This window comes from Mobula hypostoma, chromosome 1 (genome assembly GCF_963921235.1).
Source record: "Mobula hypostoma chromosome 1, sMobHyp1.1, whole genome shotgun sequence".
Taxonomy (NCBI): Eukaryota; Metazoa; Chordata; class Chondrichthyes; order Myliobatiformes; family Myliobatidae; genus Mobula; species Mobula hypostoma.
This window is the reverse complement of record NC_086097.1, coordinates 249260869-249280058: the sequence shown is the minus strand read 5'-3', so window position 1 is coordinate 249280058 and position 19190 is coordinate 249260869. Positions and strand designations below refer to the sequence as shown.

At 42.9% G+C, this 19190-nt stretch overlaps 1 protein-coding gene across 1 annotated transcript in view; it reads left to right on the top strand.

Annotated features, from left to right (window-relative positions):
- The first annotated feature begins 7308 nt into the window (after positions 1-7308).
- The window catches only part of tgfbr1b (transforming growth factor, beta receptor 1 b), a 96389-nt gene continuing 84507 nt past the window's right edge, over positions 7309-19190 (top strand). The window contains exon 1 of the mRNA XM_063066882.1: positions 7309-7482. Coding sequence (XP_062922952.1) covers positions 7326-7482 — 157 coding nt within the window. The 5' untranslated portion in view covers positions 7309-7325. The remainder of the gene's footprint in view (positions 7483-19190) is intronic.

The window sequence follows — 19190 nt, the reverse complement described above, 5'->3', positions numbered from 1 at the left end:
ACAAGCATCACTCCCCACTAACATCTTAACTACATTCTACAGAGGCGAGGTTGAGAGGGTGCTGACCTTTTGCATCACAACCTGGTACTCCAGCTGCAGTGCTGTCGACAAAAAAGCCTTGCAGAGGGTGGTTAGGGGAGCAGAGAAGGTTATTGGGGTCTCCCTACCTTCTGTCCAAGACCTCTTTCAGAGTCGATGCCTCCAGAAGATACGGAACATCATTAAAGACCTCTCACACCCTCTCCATGAACTGTTCGTTCTTCTGCCGTCAGGCAAACGTTACAGAAGCATCAAAACTAAAACCACAAGGCTACTAAACAGCTTCCTCCCACAGGTAGTCAGACTGCTAAATAGCTGCTCTACCTGACTCTGCTTTGGACACTTTTAACTTGCACTGGACACTTATAACTGATTTTAACTGACATGTGGCTGTTGTGTTTTACTATTTATTGTTATGTTTATTATTTAGTGTTGCATTTGTTATGTTATGATTGCACTGCTCCTGGGAAACGCTGTCTCATTCTGCCCTGCAGAGCTGATGTACGGTTAGAGTGACAATAAAGTTTTTTGAATCTTTGAATCTTGAATCTTGTGAAATGCACCAGCTGCTCTTATGACCATCCACCACCTGCTCCCATGGCTTCATGTGGCCCTGATCAGGGGTCTAAGCAGGGGCTACACTTTGTCCAAGGGTCACCTGCAAATTAGTGGAGCAAAGAAGTGCCATACACCTCCTTTGGTAGAGACATATCTCTACCTCGCTACTCTGACATCTCTAAATAAATAAATGAAATCAAGAAGTTTTATGCATTGTTCTTAACTTCCAAAGAAGCTTCTGATAGTAAAAACATCAGGATCCAACAGGCGGAGGCCACAGATGATGGAATCTGATAGGAGAAGAAGGAGCAGCTTAGAACCAAATAAGGGATGCGGCATAGGTCCTTGGTAAGGGGATGCAGTTTGACGAGTGTGAGGGTGATGGGCAGAGAGGGAAAATAAGTAGGTGTAGGAGGAACAAGAAGATAAAGAAAAGGGACAGAAGGGAACAGTTTACTTAAAACTGGAGAATTCAATGTCCAAAATGGTTCAAAGGTTCATTAATTATCAAAGTATACAACTCTGAAATTCTTCTTCTCCAGATAGCCATGAAATCAAGAAAGAAGAGAATGGCAGCAAGATCACCAACCCCTAAACCCCTCCGCCCCTCACAAAAAAATGAACAAAAATGGAACAGGCACATCGGCCCCCAAATCCCCCTCTCCCACACACAACAAAACCAAGAAAGATTGGGCAAACAACAGGGGATATAAAAATCTGTAAGTCTGAAAAAAAAAAGCCAAAATTGAGTGCCTGCCTGATGGACTCACCAAATACCTCTAGCGTGTTGTTCAGAAGCAAAACATACTCACCCTGGTTTGTCTTACAAGAATGAGGAAACAAAAGAAAATAGTTACAAAGCAGTGATTCGAAGTTATTATTTTGCCAAGTTAAAAAAAATCCACTCCTGAAAACACAAGAAATTTTGCAGATGTTAGAAATCCAGAGGAAGGCACACAGAACGCTGGAGGTACTCAGCAGGGTGTTTTGGCCTGAAACGTTGACTGTTTATTTCTCTCCATAGATGCTGCCTGACCTGCTGAGATCCTCCAGCTCTTGACTTCCAGCATCTGCAGAATCTCTTGTGTTTATGACTTTCCTGCTCCTCTCCTTCTCCTCCCTCCCATCGGGAAGAAGATACAAAAGCCTGAAAGCACGTACCACCAGGCTCACGGACAACTTCTGCCTTGCTGTTATAAGACAATGAAATTATTCCCTAGTACGCAAAGATGGATTTTTCACTTCACAATCTACCTTGCTTATGGGAGAGCACCATGGTAGTGTAGCCGTTAGCGTGATGCTATTTCAGGGTTGTGAGTTCAATTCAGGCGTTGTCTGTAAGGAGTTTGTACATAATTCCTGTCAGCACGTGGCTTTCCTCTGGGTGCTCAGATTTCTGCCCACAATCCAATGACAAACTGGTTAGTACGTTAATTGGTCAGTGTAAATTGTCCTGCAGTTTAGCTAGGATTAAATAGGCAGATTGCTGGATGGCGCGGCCTGTTGGGCCTTTAATGATGGATGCTGCCTTTTTGAGGTACGTGGCCAAGTGGTTAAGGCATTGGACTAGCGACCTGACGGTCGTGAGTTCGAGTCCCAGCCGAGGCAACGTGTTGTGTTCTTGAGCAAGGCACTTAATCACACATTGCTCTGTGACGACACTGGTGCCAAACTGTATGGGTCCTAATGCCCTTCCCTCGGACAACATTGGCGTCGTGGAGAGGGGAGACTTGCAGCATGGGCAACTGCTGGTCTTCCATACAACCTTGCCCAGGCCTGCGCCCTGGAGAGTGAAGACTTTCCAGGCGCAGATCCATGGTCTTGCAAGACTAATGGATGCCTTTTTGGGGTGTCGCATTTTGAAGGTGTCCTGGATACTGGGGATGCTAGTGCCCGTGATGGAGCTGGCTGAGATTGCATCTTTCTGCAGTTAAAAAAAGTCGGATCCTGTGAAGATTTTCACTGTATCTTGGAACATTGAAAATAATAAACCAATTTACCAGTTTAATTGTTCTGCAGCCCAGTGGAGAGACAATTAGGGCTGCCACCCTACTGTTCCAGCAAACTTCATTCAATCCTGACCCTTGTTAGGGTCTTCCCACATAATGACCGCATGGATTTCCTCTGAGGGCTGCTGGTTTCCTCCCATGTTGCAAAGATGTGCAGATTGGTAGATTAATAAGTTATTGTAGATTGCCCTTATTGTAGGTAAGTGTTACCATCGGCCACAGGAGCAGAATTAGGCCAGTCAGCCCATTGAGTCTACTGTGCCATTCCACCAGGGCTCATTTCCAAAACAGCCTTTGTTCTCGTTCTTCCTTTACAGCAAGACTTCATAACCTTTTTAATGCCATGGACCCCTCCCATTAACTGAGTCCATGCACCCCAAGTTGAGAACCCCGCTTTAGAGCAAGTACAGTGGATTCCAGTTAATTGGGCCAGCTGCTTATTTGGGACAATTCTTAAAGAACAAAAACTAACCTAGAAACTACGTAGGATTCCCTTTCTTAATTGATGCAGGAGGCTGCTGCCAAAGAGTTTCTAACTGGCGTTCCAACATGTACTTGTATGGGTGTTAAACACAGCACCGTACTAAAAGTGAACAACTTTTAAATAGTGTCTGCTGTGTGCGTTTGTGTTCAAAAACAGTGATTTTTGTCACTGACAGTTAGCAAGAAATAAGCAGCAAGATCATTCAGACTCGTTTTGCTCACTGCAGTTTCAAGCATTCAGGCTTGCAGATGCCAGAAGTGCTGGGGAGTGAAAATGAAATGATTTCACTACTTCAACAAGTTAGGAACTATGAAGAATTTGAAGGTATGGACGATTGTCTTGCATGTTACAACAAGAGTGAAAATTTGGAAGATGCAATAGTATTATTTGAAAGCAGTTTATTATCTGTGCTGATTTTGTTCATTTACAGTCAATCGAAAGAGCACGGCAGCGTGCACTGGATGAATTCCTCCGTCAATAACTATTAGGAACTAATGTACGGTTTTAAAGTACTGTAGTAGTATTGATGGTGTTCTAATTTGTTCTGTACTTCATTTAAATACATAATTTTTTAGTCAGTTAAATGATAGTTTGTGGTTTTTTTATACCTTTTTAAATTATTTCCATGAAACTTTGGCTGATTTGGGCAGCTGCTTAATTGGGCCAAAATGTACTGGTCCCAATTAACTAGAATCCACTGTATCCACTGATAATCCAGCGCTCCCGATGTGGCCTTCTATATATTGGCGAGACCCGATGCAGACTGGGAGACCGCTTTGCTGAACACCTATGCTCTGTCCGCCGGAGAAGGCAGGATCTCCCAGTGGCCACACATTTTACTTCCACATCCCATTCCCATTCTGACATGTCTGTCCACGGCCTCCTCTACTGTAAAGATGAAGCCACACTCAAGTTGGAGGAACAACACCTTATATTCTGTCTGGGTAGCCTCCAACCTGATGGCATGAACATCGACTTCTCTAACTTCCGCTAATGCCCCACCTCCCCCTCGTATCCCATCCATTATTTATTTTTATACATACATTCTTTCTCTCTCTCTCCTTTTTCTCCCTCTGTCCCTCCGACTATACCCCTTGCCCATCCTCTGGGTTCCCCCCCCGCCACTTTCCTTCTCCCTGGGCCTCCTGTCCCATGATCTTCTCATATCCCTTTTGCCAATCACCTGTCCAGCTCTTGGCTCCATCCCTCCTCCTCCTGTCTTCTCCCATCATTTTGGATCTCCCCCTCCCCCTTTCAAATCTCTCACTAGCTCTTCTTTCAGTTAGTCCTGACGAAGGGTCTCGGCCCGAAACGTCGACTGTACCTCTTCCTAGAGATGCTGCCTGGCCTGCTGCGTTCACCAGCAACTTTGATGTGTGTTGCTTGAATTTCCAGCATCTGCAGAATTCCTGTTGTATCCACTGTATATCTTTTTTTTAGGTCAGGTGACAAAATTGTACATAATACCTTATATGTTGCTCCCTCATACTGTGCATAATTGTAGGTGGACATATTTACCGTCTTACTCAAACATTCGTGATAAATGACAATTTTTTAATCGATCAAACTCAAGTTTATGGATAATAAAAACTTACAAGAATAAAGCGTGCAATGCCTATTGATTTTTTTACATTCATAGTCAATGCTTTCAGCACTGTTCTGTTATGTTCCTACACACCGCTGCCACTCCTGTGCCCTCCTGGGGGTAGTACACGACCATTATCACTGAAGGATCTTCTTGGTAACATACATTCTACACTTCAATACACCTGTGCGTACTAATAGAAACATAGAAACATAGAAAATAGGTGCAGGAGTAGGCCATTCGGCCCTTCGAGCCTGCACCGCCATTTATTATGATCATGGCTGATCATCCAACTCAGAACCCCGCCCCAGCCTTCCCTCCATACCCCCTGATCCCCATAGCCACAAGGGCCATATCTAATTCCCTCTTAAATATAGCCAATGAACTGGCCTCAACTGTTTCCTGTGGCAGAGAATTCCACAGATTCACCACTCTCTGTGTGAAGAAGTTTTTCCTAATCTCGGTCCTAAAAGGCTTCCCCTTTATCCTCAAACTGTGACCCCTCGTTCTGGACTTCCCCAACATCGGGAACAATCTTTCTGCATCTAGCCCGTCCAATCCCTTTAGGATTTTATACGTTTCAATCAGATCCCCCCTCAATCTTCTAAATTCCAACGAGTACAAGCCCAGTTCATCCAGTCTTTCTTCATATGAAAGTCCTGCCATCCCAGGAATCAATCTGGTGAACCTTCTTTGTACTCCCTCTATGGCAAGGATGTCTTTCCTCAGATTAGGGGACCAAAACTGCACACAATACTCCAGGTGTGGTCTCACCAAGGCCTTGTACAACTGCAGTAGCACCCCCCTGCTCCTGTACTCGAATCTTCTCGCTATAAATGCCAGCATACCATTCACCTTTTTCACCACCTGCTGTACTTGCATGCCCACTTTCAATGACTGGTGTATAATGACACCCAGGTCTCGTGGCACCTCCCCTTTTCCTAATCAGCCACCATTTAGATAATAATCTGTCTTCCTATTTTTGCCACCAAAGTGGATAACTTCACATTTATCCACATTAAATTGCATATGCCATGAATTTGCCCACTCACCCAACCTATCCAAGTCACCCTGCATCCTCTTAGCATCCTCCTCACTGCTAACACTGCCACCCAGCTTCGTGTCATCCGCAAACTTGGAGATGCTGCATTTAATTCCCTCATCTAAGTCATTAATATATATTGTAAACAACTGGGGTCCCAGCACTGAGCCTTGCGGTACCCCACTAGTCACTGCCTGCCATTCTGAAAAGGTCCCGTTTATTCCCACTCTTTGCTTCCTGTCTGCCAACCAATTCTCTATCCACATCAATACCTTACCCCCAATACCGTGTGCTTTAAGTTTGCACACTAATCTCCAGTGTGGGACCTTGTCAAAAGCCTTTTGAAAATCCAAATATACCACATCCACTGGTTCTCCCCTATCCACTCTACTAGTTACATCCTCAAAAAATTCTATGAGATTCGTCAGACATGATTTTCCTTTCACAAATCCATGCTGACTTTGTCCAATGATTTCACTGCTTTCCAAATGCGCTGTTATCACATCTTTGATAACTGACTCCAGCAGTTTCCCCACCACCGATGTTAGGCTAACCGGTCTATAATTCCCTGGTTTCTCTCTCCCTCTTCCCCTTTAATGCAGACATATCTCAATACCTCGACATTGCGAAATGATTAACACTTCCGTTTTTTCAACCGAAGTAGACAACCACACATATTTCCACACTGTTTGCTGTGCTGCTGAGCAGTCTGTCTCCTTTTGAAATTTCTACCCCCGTATTACAAAAAAAACCCCTACGCTCACTGCATCTTTCCGTGGTTAAATAACTTTTGTACAGTGGGGACCACAATTTCTTAGATGTTTGAGTGTTACAGCTACGACGATTCTTTCCAAGTATTATAAGCTGTGTATCACGAATATTACTTTTATGCAAGTTGTTTTGCTACAAAGAGTAATTGAAAATACACCAACACGAGAGCAGTTCCTGTTTGGGCACAGATGGGGAACTGTTTGTCGGAAAAGAGAGGAAATTTTAAAATATTACATCTTTGACCTACTAGCACTGAACAAATAGAGGTGCATCGCGTGGTAAACCTGCGGGGCGATTAAATGGCGAAAGGAACAATAGCGGGACCGACAGTGCGGCGCTAACTACAAAAACTACAGAGCCAGACTTGGCGAACGGAGCCTGCAGCCGCTCGGCCAATCAAAACGCGGCTCCCGCAGGGGCCGGTCCAATCGCACTCGGCCGCTAATCATAGATTCGATTTCTCCCCGAGCTCAGGCTGAAGTGAACAAACAAACACTCAGCCTGCGCTGGCATCCCACCAGCGCATCTGTTGACACTAGCGGACAACGGCCAACCACGCGCTTTCCGACCCAGCCAATCAAACCCAGAGCATGGAAGAGGGTTAGTCGGAGACACCCAATGAACGGGGGCTCTTTATTGAGTGACGGTGATATTCTCCAATGGAGTAGCAGATGTTGCGCCGCGTCTCCGTTCTGACAGTCAGGTGGCGAATGAGAGAAGGGCTCGAACAGGGTGGGCCAATCAGACACGATGTGGCGCGGAGTCGGCGGCAGACCAATCGGAGAAGTTGTGTTATCCTCTCCGTGAGGAGGGGGGTCGGTGAAGAGGCTTCAGCCAATGGGAGTTGGCGTGTCATGCGGCCGTCGGGGCGGCAGGCTCTGCTCGGAGCGTAGAGTTAGTGGCGACCGTGCTGTCGGTGCGGCCATGGCTGGAGTGTGTCGGGGCGCGATGCTCGGCTTGGCGATGCTGGCGATCGGCGTATCCCGCGCTCTCGGTGAGTCAGCGGGAGGTGTGGGGGTTTGTAACGGTGGCGGGCTGGGCTGGGCTGGGCCGGGGTTGCAGTTAACCTTTCTTGCAGCCTCCCAACATGGCGAGGGGCCGGGGCGAGGAGGAGGAGGGCGGGGGAGGGGAGGAGTGGTGTGGAGTGGTGTGGGGGTGTTGGGACCGGATTGTTTGCAGGACCCATCCCCTAGGGTGTGGGGTCCCGAGTGAAGGTGACGGAAAATGAAGCCATTGTTTCTGAGCTGGGATGGGGTGGGAGGGGGAGCCCCTGCCCCCTCTTTCTCTCTCCCTCCCTTCCTTCCCGGGTCAAACCCTGACACCAGGTCCGTCACCCGGACCTGTGGTGGTGCTGACCACCCCTCCGACCAGTGGGACAGCGCGGCCGGGAGCTGCGCCGTTTTATCTCGTCCAAACTTTGACCGGCCGGACCCGGTGGTGGTGCTGGTGGTGGGAGATGGGCTGGATGGTAGGGCTGTATTATTACACCAGTTACAAAATCTTCTTCCCCCTCTTGCAGCCAAATCATACTTGTTTTCTTTTGTTTCTGCATCCCCGTCTCACTCCCAAACATACTGCGGGTCGGTTCGTGACAGTCACCGAATTAAAATCCTTTCAGTAACTAAGTGCACGTGTGAATTTGTAGCTTTGGGCAAACAACTTGTTATCCGTTTTGTATAGTTTTGGATGTAAACACGGGAACATCCACGGCAGTTTGGAACTCGTCTTGTGATCTCTTGATGGAAAACTGTATCAATTCGTGGCACTCTTTTTGGAGAAGGATCACTCTAGTTGACCTGTTTATGAAACTGTCAGGAGAGCAGTGTCGCAATAGCGGCTGCTGCTATGGAATAACTTGAAGGATTCTTTGTAACAGAATAACTTGCGCAAAAGTAACATTCGTAGTAGACAGTTAGTTATTGTCATTGCTGAGAACAACGAGATTGCAGTGCTACTTCATTAGTGCAAAAACATCGTACTGGCGATTCAATTACTAAAACACAATGACTTCATTGAAAATAACGCCTGGGTTATTCAGAATGACATCTAAGCTACAACTGAATTACAAACAAGTGTAAGATTAAAAGAAACAGTGGCTGACCCGTTTAAGTGTTGTACACCGGCTGTCATAAAATCCAAAGACTAAATATAAAATAACATCAAGAATTGAACTTAAAAATTTAAAAATACATGCCCACGTATTGCACTTAGTGATTGTCTATAGTGACTTTGGGGGGGAGGGGGTTTGTTCAGATGTGCAACAGCCCTGGGGAAAAAAGTTGTTTATCATTCTGGATATCCATACCGGTTGCTGCTGTGTCTCCTGCTGTGTGGTAGGAGATCGAGCAGGTAGTTACTGGGATGGGATGAGTCCATTATAATGTTGTGCCATCAGGTAGAAGGTACAAGAGCCTCAGGACTGGTACCACCAGGTTCAAGAATGGTTACTACCCCTCAACTGTCAGGCTCTTGAACAAAAGGGGACAGCTACACTCCTCTATTGAGGTGTTCCCACAACCAATGATCTCACTTTCAGGACTCCGTGTTTTGTTCTTATTTATTGCTATTTATTTATGTTTGTATTTGCACAGTTTGTTGTCTTCTGCACTCTGGTTGATCTTTCATGGATCCTGTTTTAGTTGCTATTCTATAGATTTGCTGAGTATGCCCACAGGAAAATTAATCTCAGGCTTGTAATCTCGGATTAGTATGTACTCTGATAATAAATTTTACTTTTAACTTTGAGTTGTAGCTGGTTTCCATATCGGGTATTTTTGTCCCCATGATGTTCTCTGCAGTCCTGATCATTTGCGGAAGTGCATTTTGATCACTCTGATGTACCATGCTGTAGATCAGTATGCTATCAATGGCGCTGTCATATAATGAAAGGTGCAATAAATTGACATGGCTGTTACAGGATTGTAATTAAACACACATTCTTTTAGATAAGTGTAGTCGTCGTTGACTTGCATGTTTTGAGTTTCATTAGTGCTGTGGAAAATCATTTTACATTGTAACACATGGTTTCCTGGTCTGGAGGTTGTCTTGGAGGAGAAGGCGATAGATAGTTAGTGGGGTGGGGGTTGCCTGTGAATGCGTGGGTGGTGAAGCTGTCTCTGCAGCATGAAGCCATAACTCCTTGGATAGAAGTACAATAGCGAAGGATGTTCAAGTATCAAGAACCATCAAAAACTGTTGTAATCTGAAGAAGGGTCTCGGCTCAAAATGTCGACTCTTTACTCTTCCATAGATGCAGCCTGACCTGCTGAGTTCCTCCAGAATTTTGTCTGTGTTGCTTTGGATTTCCCGCATCTGCAGACTTTCTTGTGTTTGTGATCTTGTGTTAAAGTTTTGCTGGAGCCAGTATTTGCACAAAACTTGCTCTACAACTTACATTAACAATTAACATTTCAGTTTATTGGAATGTGAACATTCATTTACATATGTAATTAATTAAATTAGCTTTCAGGGCAGTTTTATTGCTGCTTGTAAAAACTGTATACCCACAATATAAATATGTTTAGAAGATGGTGGCAACACTCCCACTAGTTTTTATTACAGCTGTGCTGTGTTGGAAAATTTTATATGGCTTGAAAACTGCACGGCACTTTAATATTTTTTTGTAATTTGCACATGACAACAGCAACTATAACATGACACAAGTAAACGATGTCAGACAGTCAAGGCGATTGGCAGGCACAAACGGCAAGAATAAAATGTTTTGACTAGTCAGGGTCAGCGGGCCAGTGATTTATTAACAATGAGCTACTGCTTCCCATTCTGTGTTTATTGTCACAATTTGTAACACTGTTACAGCTTGAAACATTGACAATGTAAATCCGCTGAAGCTCTAAAATGCTTCTAAGTAAAGGCTGTGGTACATCTATTATTTACAAAATTTTTGGATTAAATTCATTAACACATAATTACAGGGTATTGCGCAATTATATTAACATAATTTCAAAATTGTAAAAGAAAATTCTAGCTGTGCGGCAACGTTGGATATGTGTGTGGGAGCATTTCAGTTACTGCACAGCCACACATCCACACAGTTTAGAGGGAAGAGTGGGGGTGGTGGTGGGGGGATTATTTGCAAGCAATATCTGTAAGTAGCTAATTGAATTTATACCGGTGTAGTTTTGTCATTCTCAATGCTTTTGCTTTCAATAGATAAGCTTTTGTCTATTTTGCACTTTACTTTAGGATGTCTTGGTTAACGCGTTGCCATTACAGCAATTCGGAGTTCAATTCCGATGCCATCTGTAGGGCGTTTGTACATTCTCCCCGTGACCACTTGGGTTTCTTCTAGGTGCTCAGGTTTCCTCTTCTAATCCAAAGTAGGTTAATTGGTCTTTGTAAATTGGCCTGGCTAATGATAAATTGGTGGGTTGTTAGTCAGTACAGTTCGTTGGGCTGAAAGGGGCTGTTCCGCAATACAATTAATACTTTGGGCCTTTTTTGGAACTTGTAGAGTATACTAAATCCTGTTGAACATAAATGTATCAGAGACAGTTACAGACAAGTAGCACTTGCAGGTGGATTTTTACGTTAAGCTACTAAATTGTGTATCCTGCTTGTGTTGAGTCTAAGTTTTCATGTTTAGTATTAAACGATTAAGATGAACTTACTGGATAAAAGTTTAGGCCGTTTCGTGTTGCTGATGTGAATGTGTTGTGTCTTGCCTGAGGCACAATCTGTCCAAGTTCAGCTGCTGCACTAACATTGTGAAGGATGACAGCCATTGTTTGGAGGTATGGGGAATAGCATGCATTTTAAAAGAAGCCGTATTGAATTTTAGGAGAAACAGTATTGGACCTTAGGAGCTGTTTGCTTCTCTTTTCAAAAAGCATGCATTTTAAAAGACACTGTATTGCATTGTAGGAGAAATTTTTGGAGTAATGGAATTGTTAGCTCTTCAAATTAGTTAAGATGATTAAATTTTTGAAGGAGTAATTACTCATCATAAATTAAAACATCTTAGCTTTCTGTGAGATGGATACACACGATGAGAGAGTAGATGTGTGATATAAATGCCAGAAGGACAAGGGTTAATTTTATTCGCCATATTCATTTACATGTGTTGGGAATTTGTTGTGGTGTGTTGATCAGGGTGTGACATGCAACAAAAAACAATATCCTACAGTTATAATTAAGAATTGTATAAAAAGTTACGTTAGAGGTGTGTGCAGATGTGGAATAAAATGTACATAAATACATTAATACCAGTATGTGGTTTAAAAAGTTTATAGTGCAGGGGTGGGGTAATAGATAAAGGGGAATGGGGCTGACTAGAATGGTTGATCAGAAAAAACTGCTGGGGGGGGTGGGGGGGAGGCGGAATTTGAAGATAATGTGAAGATTTTGTTTTAATAGCCCGACAGCACTCTCCTGAAGGGAGCTTTTGGAAAAGGCAGCTTGCAGGGTGGGTAGTGTCTGCAATAATTGTCTTGCCCGCTTCTGTCCTGGATACATGAAAATATGGTTAGCTGTGCTTGAACTGGCTGCATTGGTAAATCTGCATATCTAATGGCCGTAAAGTATTTAATTGCAAAAAGGAAGTCAATTAATATTCAAAGTTTCTTTTCCTGAGTATCATTTGTAATAAATTTGTGAAAGGAGGGGGGATTTGTAATATTGCTTTGGTTTATTTGTGGAAGATTGGCAATGATGGGCCAACTACTGTCCTGACGAAGAATAGTGTGGAAATATAGTTTTGATACTTGTCAGTTTGTACTGTTTTGTTAGGGTGCAATACAAAGAACACTAGCCTTTTAAAAAAAAATGTACTTTTCTTTTAAAATCTTTTAAAAAAAAAGTCCTGCATTTAAAAAAAAATCCAGTCAATTACTTAAATGTAGGTGTGAATGTTTGGGTCCAGACAGCACTATGAATGAACCAGAAAGAGGATCCGCTGTATTTTTTTCTCATTTGTTCTGAAGCCCAGTGGTCTTCAGCCCTGATGGACAGTAAAAGAATTGGTAATTTAGAAAAAACAGTAGCGGTGCATCTGCCTTTATAAATTGAGCTTTTTATTTTAATTTTGCAATAGCATGACCCCTGCAAATGGTAATACCTGATTTCGTGCTGTCCATACACTAGAGAAAGCCATGTGTACAATGATGCTCTCAACACCCACTGCCCATCTGAATCCATCCACATCTCTGTTCTGAGCAGAATACCTGCAACTAAATATATGGAATATCAAACCGTTGTACTGTACTGCTACCTGTAGTTCATACTGTCAGACACAGGAGCGGAATTAGGCCAGTCAGCCCGTCGACTGCTCTACCATGACTGATTTATTATCTTTCTCAATCCCATTTTCCTGTCTGCTTTACGTAACCTTTACCCATATTAATTGAGAACCTAGCAACCTGTGATTCAAATATACTCAATAACTTGGCCTCTACACCTGCCAGTGGCAATAAGTTCCCCCTGATCTGTCCTAAAGGATGTCCTATTCTGGGACTGCCTTCTGGTCCTAGCTCACCCACCACAGGAAACCTCCTTTCCACATCCACACTATCTAGGCCTTTCAATACTAATTGGGTTTCAATGAGACTGCCCCCCCCCCCGCCATTCTATCAACTCTCTCCTTTTTGTAGCTGAACCAGACCATCTGCAGCATTGGGCGTATTTTAACTGAAGTAGACTTGTACCATAAAGATTAGCTTTAGGTCACCTGTACATACAGTGAAATGCATCATTTACATCAAATCCATTCAGCGAGGATTATGCTGGGCAGCCCAGAAGTATGAACGTGCTTCCGGCAGTAACGTAACATGCCTACAACTCACTTACTCCAGTTTTTGGGGTATGGGATGAAACACAGATGGTCATGGGGATAACGCATAAACTGTTTGCAGGCAGGGGTGAGATTTGAACCTAATTGCTGATCGCTGGCACTGTGAAAGCATTACGCTAACTACTATGCCGCACGTATCTATCTTGAATCTAGATTCTAGACATAGCTTGACTTGGTACAAGTGGACCTGCTTCTTCTGGCTCATGCTTTTGAGGACTTTAGACAGTGCAGAATCAGGCCCTTCAGCCCATCTAGTCTGTGCCGAACCATTTAAACTGCCTATTTCCATCTATCTGCACTGGGATCATAGCCATTAATACCTCTACCATCCATGTACCTATCCAAACTTCTCTTAAACATTGAAAGGCCATAAGATAGTGGAGCAAAATCAGGCCAATTGGCCCATCAAGTCTGCTCTGCCCAAGTCCTAACCTTTTCAATCTTTCCGTGTAACTTAGGGTAGCATCCTTGTAAATTTCACTGTACACTTTCAATCTTATTTACATCTTTCCTGTAGGTAGGTGACCGAAACGGCACACAATACTCCAAATTAGGCCTCATCAACATCTTGTACAACGTCAGCATAACATCCCATCTCTTGTACTTGCATGCAGTCTTACTGGGAACTCTGCTGTTTGCTATAACTTGCATCAAATGCAAGTAAACAGTAACCCTGGTGTCCATGGTGTTGGATTTGCTCCCGATGAAGTCTCATCTTTGTTTTCATTCTCGTACTCTGGCTTCATGTATTCTCCACGCATGGCCACATGTAATGTGCTCCCAGCTTGGCCTTGAGGACATCCTTAGTTCTGATCTTTCCGCCATCCTTGGGCAAGCTTTGATTTGGTAAGTCTTCTTTCCTCAGTAACTCACACACTCACACACACACACACACACACACACACAATACTGGAGGGACTCAGCAGATCAGGCAGCATCACTGGAGAGATCCTGATGAAGGAGCTCAGCACAAAACATCGACTCTTTATTTCCAACCAGCTGAGTTCATGCATCATTTTCTGTTGCTCCTTTGGTTTTCCAGCATCTGCAGGACCTCTTGTGTTTGTATCTGTGGAGAGGAATAAATAGTCAAAGTCTTCCTTTCTTTCTTCTCAACCTTGTGTCTTTCCCCATCATCAGACACTTAATAGTAAAACTACCTTTTTGAGTATTATGTCATCTGCCTAAGCATTTGCTTGTGTGGCTTTGTGTTCAATTTTATATGAAAATGTCCTTGAAGTGTCTTGGAGATTTCATTACATCAGGGTTGTTATATAAATATTACAGATTATCTTGGATGCACATGCCAAAAGTCATTAAAATAGAAAAGGCTTTGTTTGCATCGCTCTGTTTAAAAGGTTGCTCTTTCTCTCCAACCAGTAGCCACACCCCTTTTGTTTTCATCTCTGGTTTGTACTGTGTTGCAGAAAGTTTTAGGTAAAACTTGATCTCTTGTTAACATAGTAATTTCAGTTTTACCCCTAAAACGTTTGCTGTTGCTGTTAGTGTTAATTGAATTGTCTGGTATTGGCAACATTATAACTTTTTTGATATTCAAAACGTATGGTACAATATTTGAATTACTACTGTTTTCTATTTAACTATTCACGCATGCAAATCTGTCTGCACATCCATGTGTTCCTGTGTTGCTTTGTCTTAATCATTGGTTTAAATGATTAAATCAACCTTAAAGAATGAATTTGCATAATGCATTTCAGTTTGGTGTATCCCAAAACATTTCACAGCTGTGGAATTATTTTTAGAGTATTTTAAAGTTTACGGAGGTAAATATGGCAATTAATTAAAAGATTGGCGGGTGGTGGTGGTACAGAATAAGCTAAAGAGATTTAATAGTTCTTCCTAAAAAAAATTCTAGCCACCAATGTCACGAGCATCTGGTTAATTAAGACTCTTCCATTTTAATCATGAATGGGGAATGTGCTCAACCTTCTTTGTAGTTGCTTTTGTTTAATGTTGCAGTACACGTGGAAAGGGGTGGTCGTAAAAGCTGAACAGTTAACTGAGTAATCTTAAACACGAGTTTCTGCTTGCTTAGCCCATCACTCCTAGTGGGGCATAGGCTGCTGATAGCAGCTCGACTGTTGTCTGCCCTGAGCCAGGCTTTCAAGTTGTCCCGGGGTGTAGCCCATCTTAGATATTTCTTCTCCCAGGGATGAGGTCATGGAGTCAGATAAGCAGGAAACAGAAACAGGCCCTTCAGCACATCTAGTCCGTGCCAAACCATTTCATCTGCCTAATTCTATCGACCGGCACCCGGACCATTGCCCTCCAAACCCCTCCCATTCATGTACCTATGCAAACTTCTCTTAAACGTTACCATTTCTGTAGCTCTCTGTTTTTATGAGCTAGGGCGCTAGCCCCATGGCCAACCCTCCTCCTTTCACAGCCAGGCTTGGGATCATCTGTGCTGGAGTTAAGACATTCTGCAGATGCTGGGAAGCCAGAGAAACACACACGCACATAAAATGCTGGAGGAGCTCAGAAAGTGAGGCAGCATCAGTCCTGATGAAGGGCCTCGTTATGAAATGTGAACTCTGTTCCTTTCCATAGATGCTGCCTTACCTGCTGAGATCCTCCAGTATTTTGTGTGTTGACTGAATAATCTGTTCTTCCATTCATAAGCTGATGTATACAATAACACAAGAGATTCTGCAGATGCTGGAAATCCAGAATAACACACACACCAAATGTTGGAGAAACTCAGCACATCAGCATCATAAACAGTCAATGTTTTAGACCGAAACTCTTCATCCAGGCTCCTAATGAAGAGTTAGCATGGATTTCAAAAGAGATGTTCTTGACTGACAGATGTTAATGCATTTTTGAAGAATCTGTGAAAGGAGTAGATGGTGGTAATGTTGTAGATGTAATGAATCTGTGAAAGGAGTAGATGGTGGTAATGTTGTAGATGTAATGAATCTAGATTTTCAATGGAGCCACAATAAGGAAGCTTGTTATCTAATGAATCAGGTCATGAGGTTCATAGATGGGAACTGAGCAGCATGGAGTGTCTTCAGGGCAGGAGGAAGAGTGGCATTTTGCTGTGGAAAGAATTCCACAATGATCAGTTCTGGGCCTAACTTCCACAATTTACTTTAATGACTTAGATCTGTCCTAAACAGCGACAGTTTATTCCTTTCCATTGATGCTGCCTGACTATTGAACTCAGGTTTGTTGTTGTTCAGTGAAGTAGAGGAGGCCGCAGGTACGTGGAAGTGATTATAACTGAAATAGTTTAAGTTTTGTATACTTTGACAGTCACTTGTTATGGTTAGGTCAAACCAGAAGACTTTGAGGTGCTGCTTATATTTGGCTTGGCTTGACTATTTCTGTCTTCTAACATTTTGCATCAAGAGTTTGTAAAATGCAGAAGTGACATTTGCACTGAGTCAGTGTACAGCCATCACAAATACAGCTGTTGTACTTGAATGGAAATCATCCTTACTCTAGAAATCCTGCTTTGCCCAAAGTCAGTTGTGCTATATCTCCTGTGGGAGTAGAAAAAGAGTATGATTTATATGCTGAGTAAAATGAGAAAATTTAGATTTATTATTCCTTAAGCTGAGATTCCTTCTCTCTTTGTCTCCTGAAGGCATTAAGTTTCATCAGGCGGCAGGGAGCTTGAGACGCAAACCCTACATGTAGTCTGAATACTGAGATACGAGCCACAGTCAGCAATTCACCCTGCTCTTCTGAATATATGAATGAACTGCATTTGGGATGCTTTAGCCTCTTATCCATAGTCTGCATTAAAAAAAACCTGATGTTTAAGCTAGTTTGATATTTTATGTTTGCTACTTTACTTTCAATTGTTGATCCAAAAATATATCCCTGTTACTTACTTTAAAAAGGAAAAAGATATTTTTGTAATTCCTGGCCAGTCTGCCCAAGGTTGATGGTTAGAAAACTTTGAGATGATAATCAGGCACAAATCGCATCCAGCAAAGCATGCTAGTAAATGAAAATTAAATACTTTACACATTAAATAGAAAATTCAATGTTTTCCATTTGACCTGGAGTCCACATCCCTTCAGTTAATAGTAAGGGCCAATGGCACAAAAAAGGTTGGGGACTCCCTGCATTTGACTAATGGAGTACTATGAGGATACTTACGAGAATAAACACAACATGTTCTGCAGATGGATGAAAGAAAAATAGAGGGCTGTGGGAGGAAGGAAGAGTCAGATTGATCTCACATTAAAGGATCAGCACAATATAATGGACTGAAGAGCCTGTGGTCTACTGTTCTATGTTCTAGAGACTTGAAATCTTGAGTAACGCGCATAAAATGCTGGAAAAACACAGCAAGTCAGGCAGCATCTAAGGAGGGGAGTAAACAGTTGATGTTTCAGGCCAGAACCCTTCATCACAACTGGAAGGGAAGTGGGCACAAGGTGGGGGTGGTGGTATTTTTTTCAAAAGTACACCCTTCTGACCCATCGAACCAGAGCCACCCAATTACACCCATGTCACCAGTTAAGGAGAATATACAAACTCCTTTCAGATCTGGGTCACTGCTGCAGTAATTGAGTTACCGAGCTATGTTACCATGCTGTCATATAGTATACATCCCATACACATTACTGCATAATATTCTAATAATAACTTATGAGAGTACTATACAGTAATGTGTATATGAAATTTCAAAATACAGTTGACAAACATTAGCGAAGCTAAATACTGCTGAGATATGTCTCTGTATGGACTAGTGATGAATAGTCTTGAAAGCCAATGAGAAATATTTGAAGGTTTGCTAGTGCAACAGCTGAAGGGGACTGTTGTAGAACAATAGCCTCTTCTATCATGTAGGGGAAGATTCTTTGAAGTAGCTTTGTAATCTGTTGTTATATATCCTGTCAGTTTATACGTAGAAGTATGGGTTACTGGGCTTTTGGGGCATGCTCCACTGCACTTTGGTTTGTGGATGATTTGAGCTTAACTTTCTTTTTGCTTTTGACGGTGTTTCACCTTTACTGTTGACTATTTAACAACATTGAGGTTGGTTGGTGTTAGGGTGGGGATAGACGTTGCATTTTTGGATTGTTTTAACTGTTTGCCATTTAAGATTCTTACTGTGTATCACCACTGAAAATAATTTCTTCTTGCAGGTCTCATCAAGGTGTAATATTTTAGACATGTTTTAAGACACTTGGGACTGGGAATAGATCATTTATTGCTTGGGGCCTGCTGGTCCATTTTAGGTCTGTTTTGGGAGCTATAGTACAAAAAGTCTAACATCTGTGATAGGTCAGTTACTGGGAAGGATGAAGATTAGCTTTTATTTGTCACATTGTAGTTTAAAACATAAGTGAAGTGCATCTTTGCATCAGTTGCCAGAGAGGTGACCTGATAGAGGTGTATAAGATGATGTGGATAGCCAGAGGCTTTTTTCCCAGGGCTGAAATGACTAACATGAGGGAGCATAGTTTTAAAGTGCTTAGAAGTAGGTACAGAGGGGAAGTCAGGGGTAAGTCTTTCCACACAGAGTAGTGGTGCGTGGAATGCACTGCTGGCGACGGTGGAGGAGGCGGATATAATAGGGTCTTTTAAGAGACTCTTAGATAGGTACATGGAGCTTAGAAAGATAGAGGGCTATGCAGTAGGGAAATTCTAGGCAGTTTCCAGAGTAGATTACGAGGTTGGCACAACATTTTGGGCCGAAGGGCCTGTAATGTGCTGTAGATTTCTATGTTCTATAACCTGTGAGTTTGATGTGCTGGGCACAGCCCACAAGTGTTGCCATGCTTTTGGCATCTACATAGAGTATCCACACCTTATTAACCCTCACCCGTTCGTTGGAAACCGGAGCACTCAGACAAATCCCACGTAGTCACAGGGAGAACATACAAATTCCTTACAGAAAACAGTGGGAATTG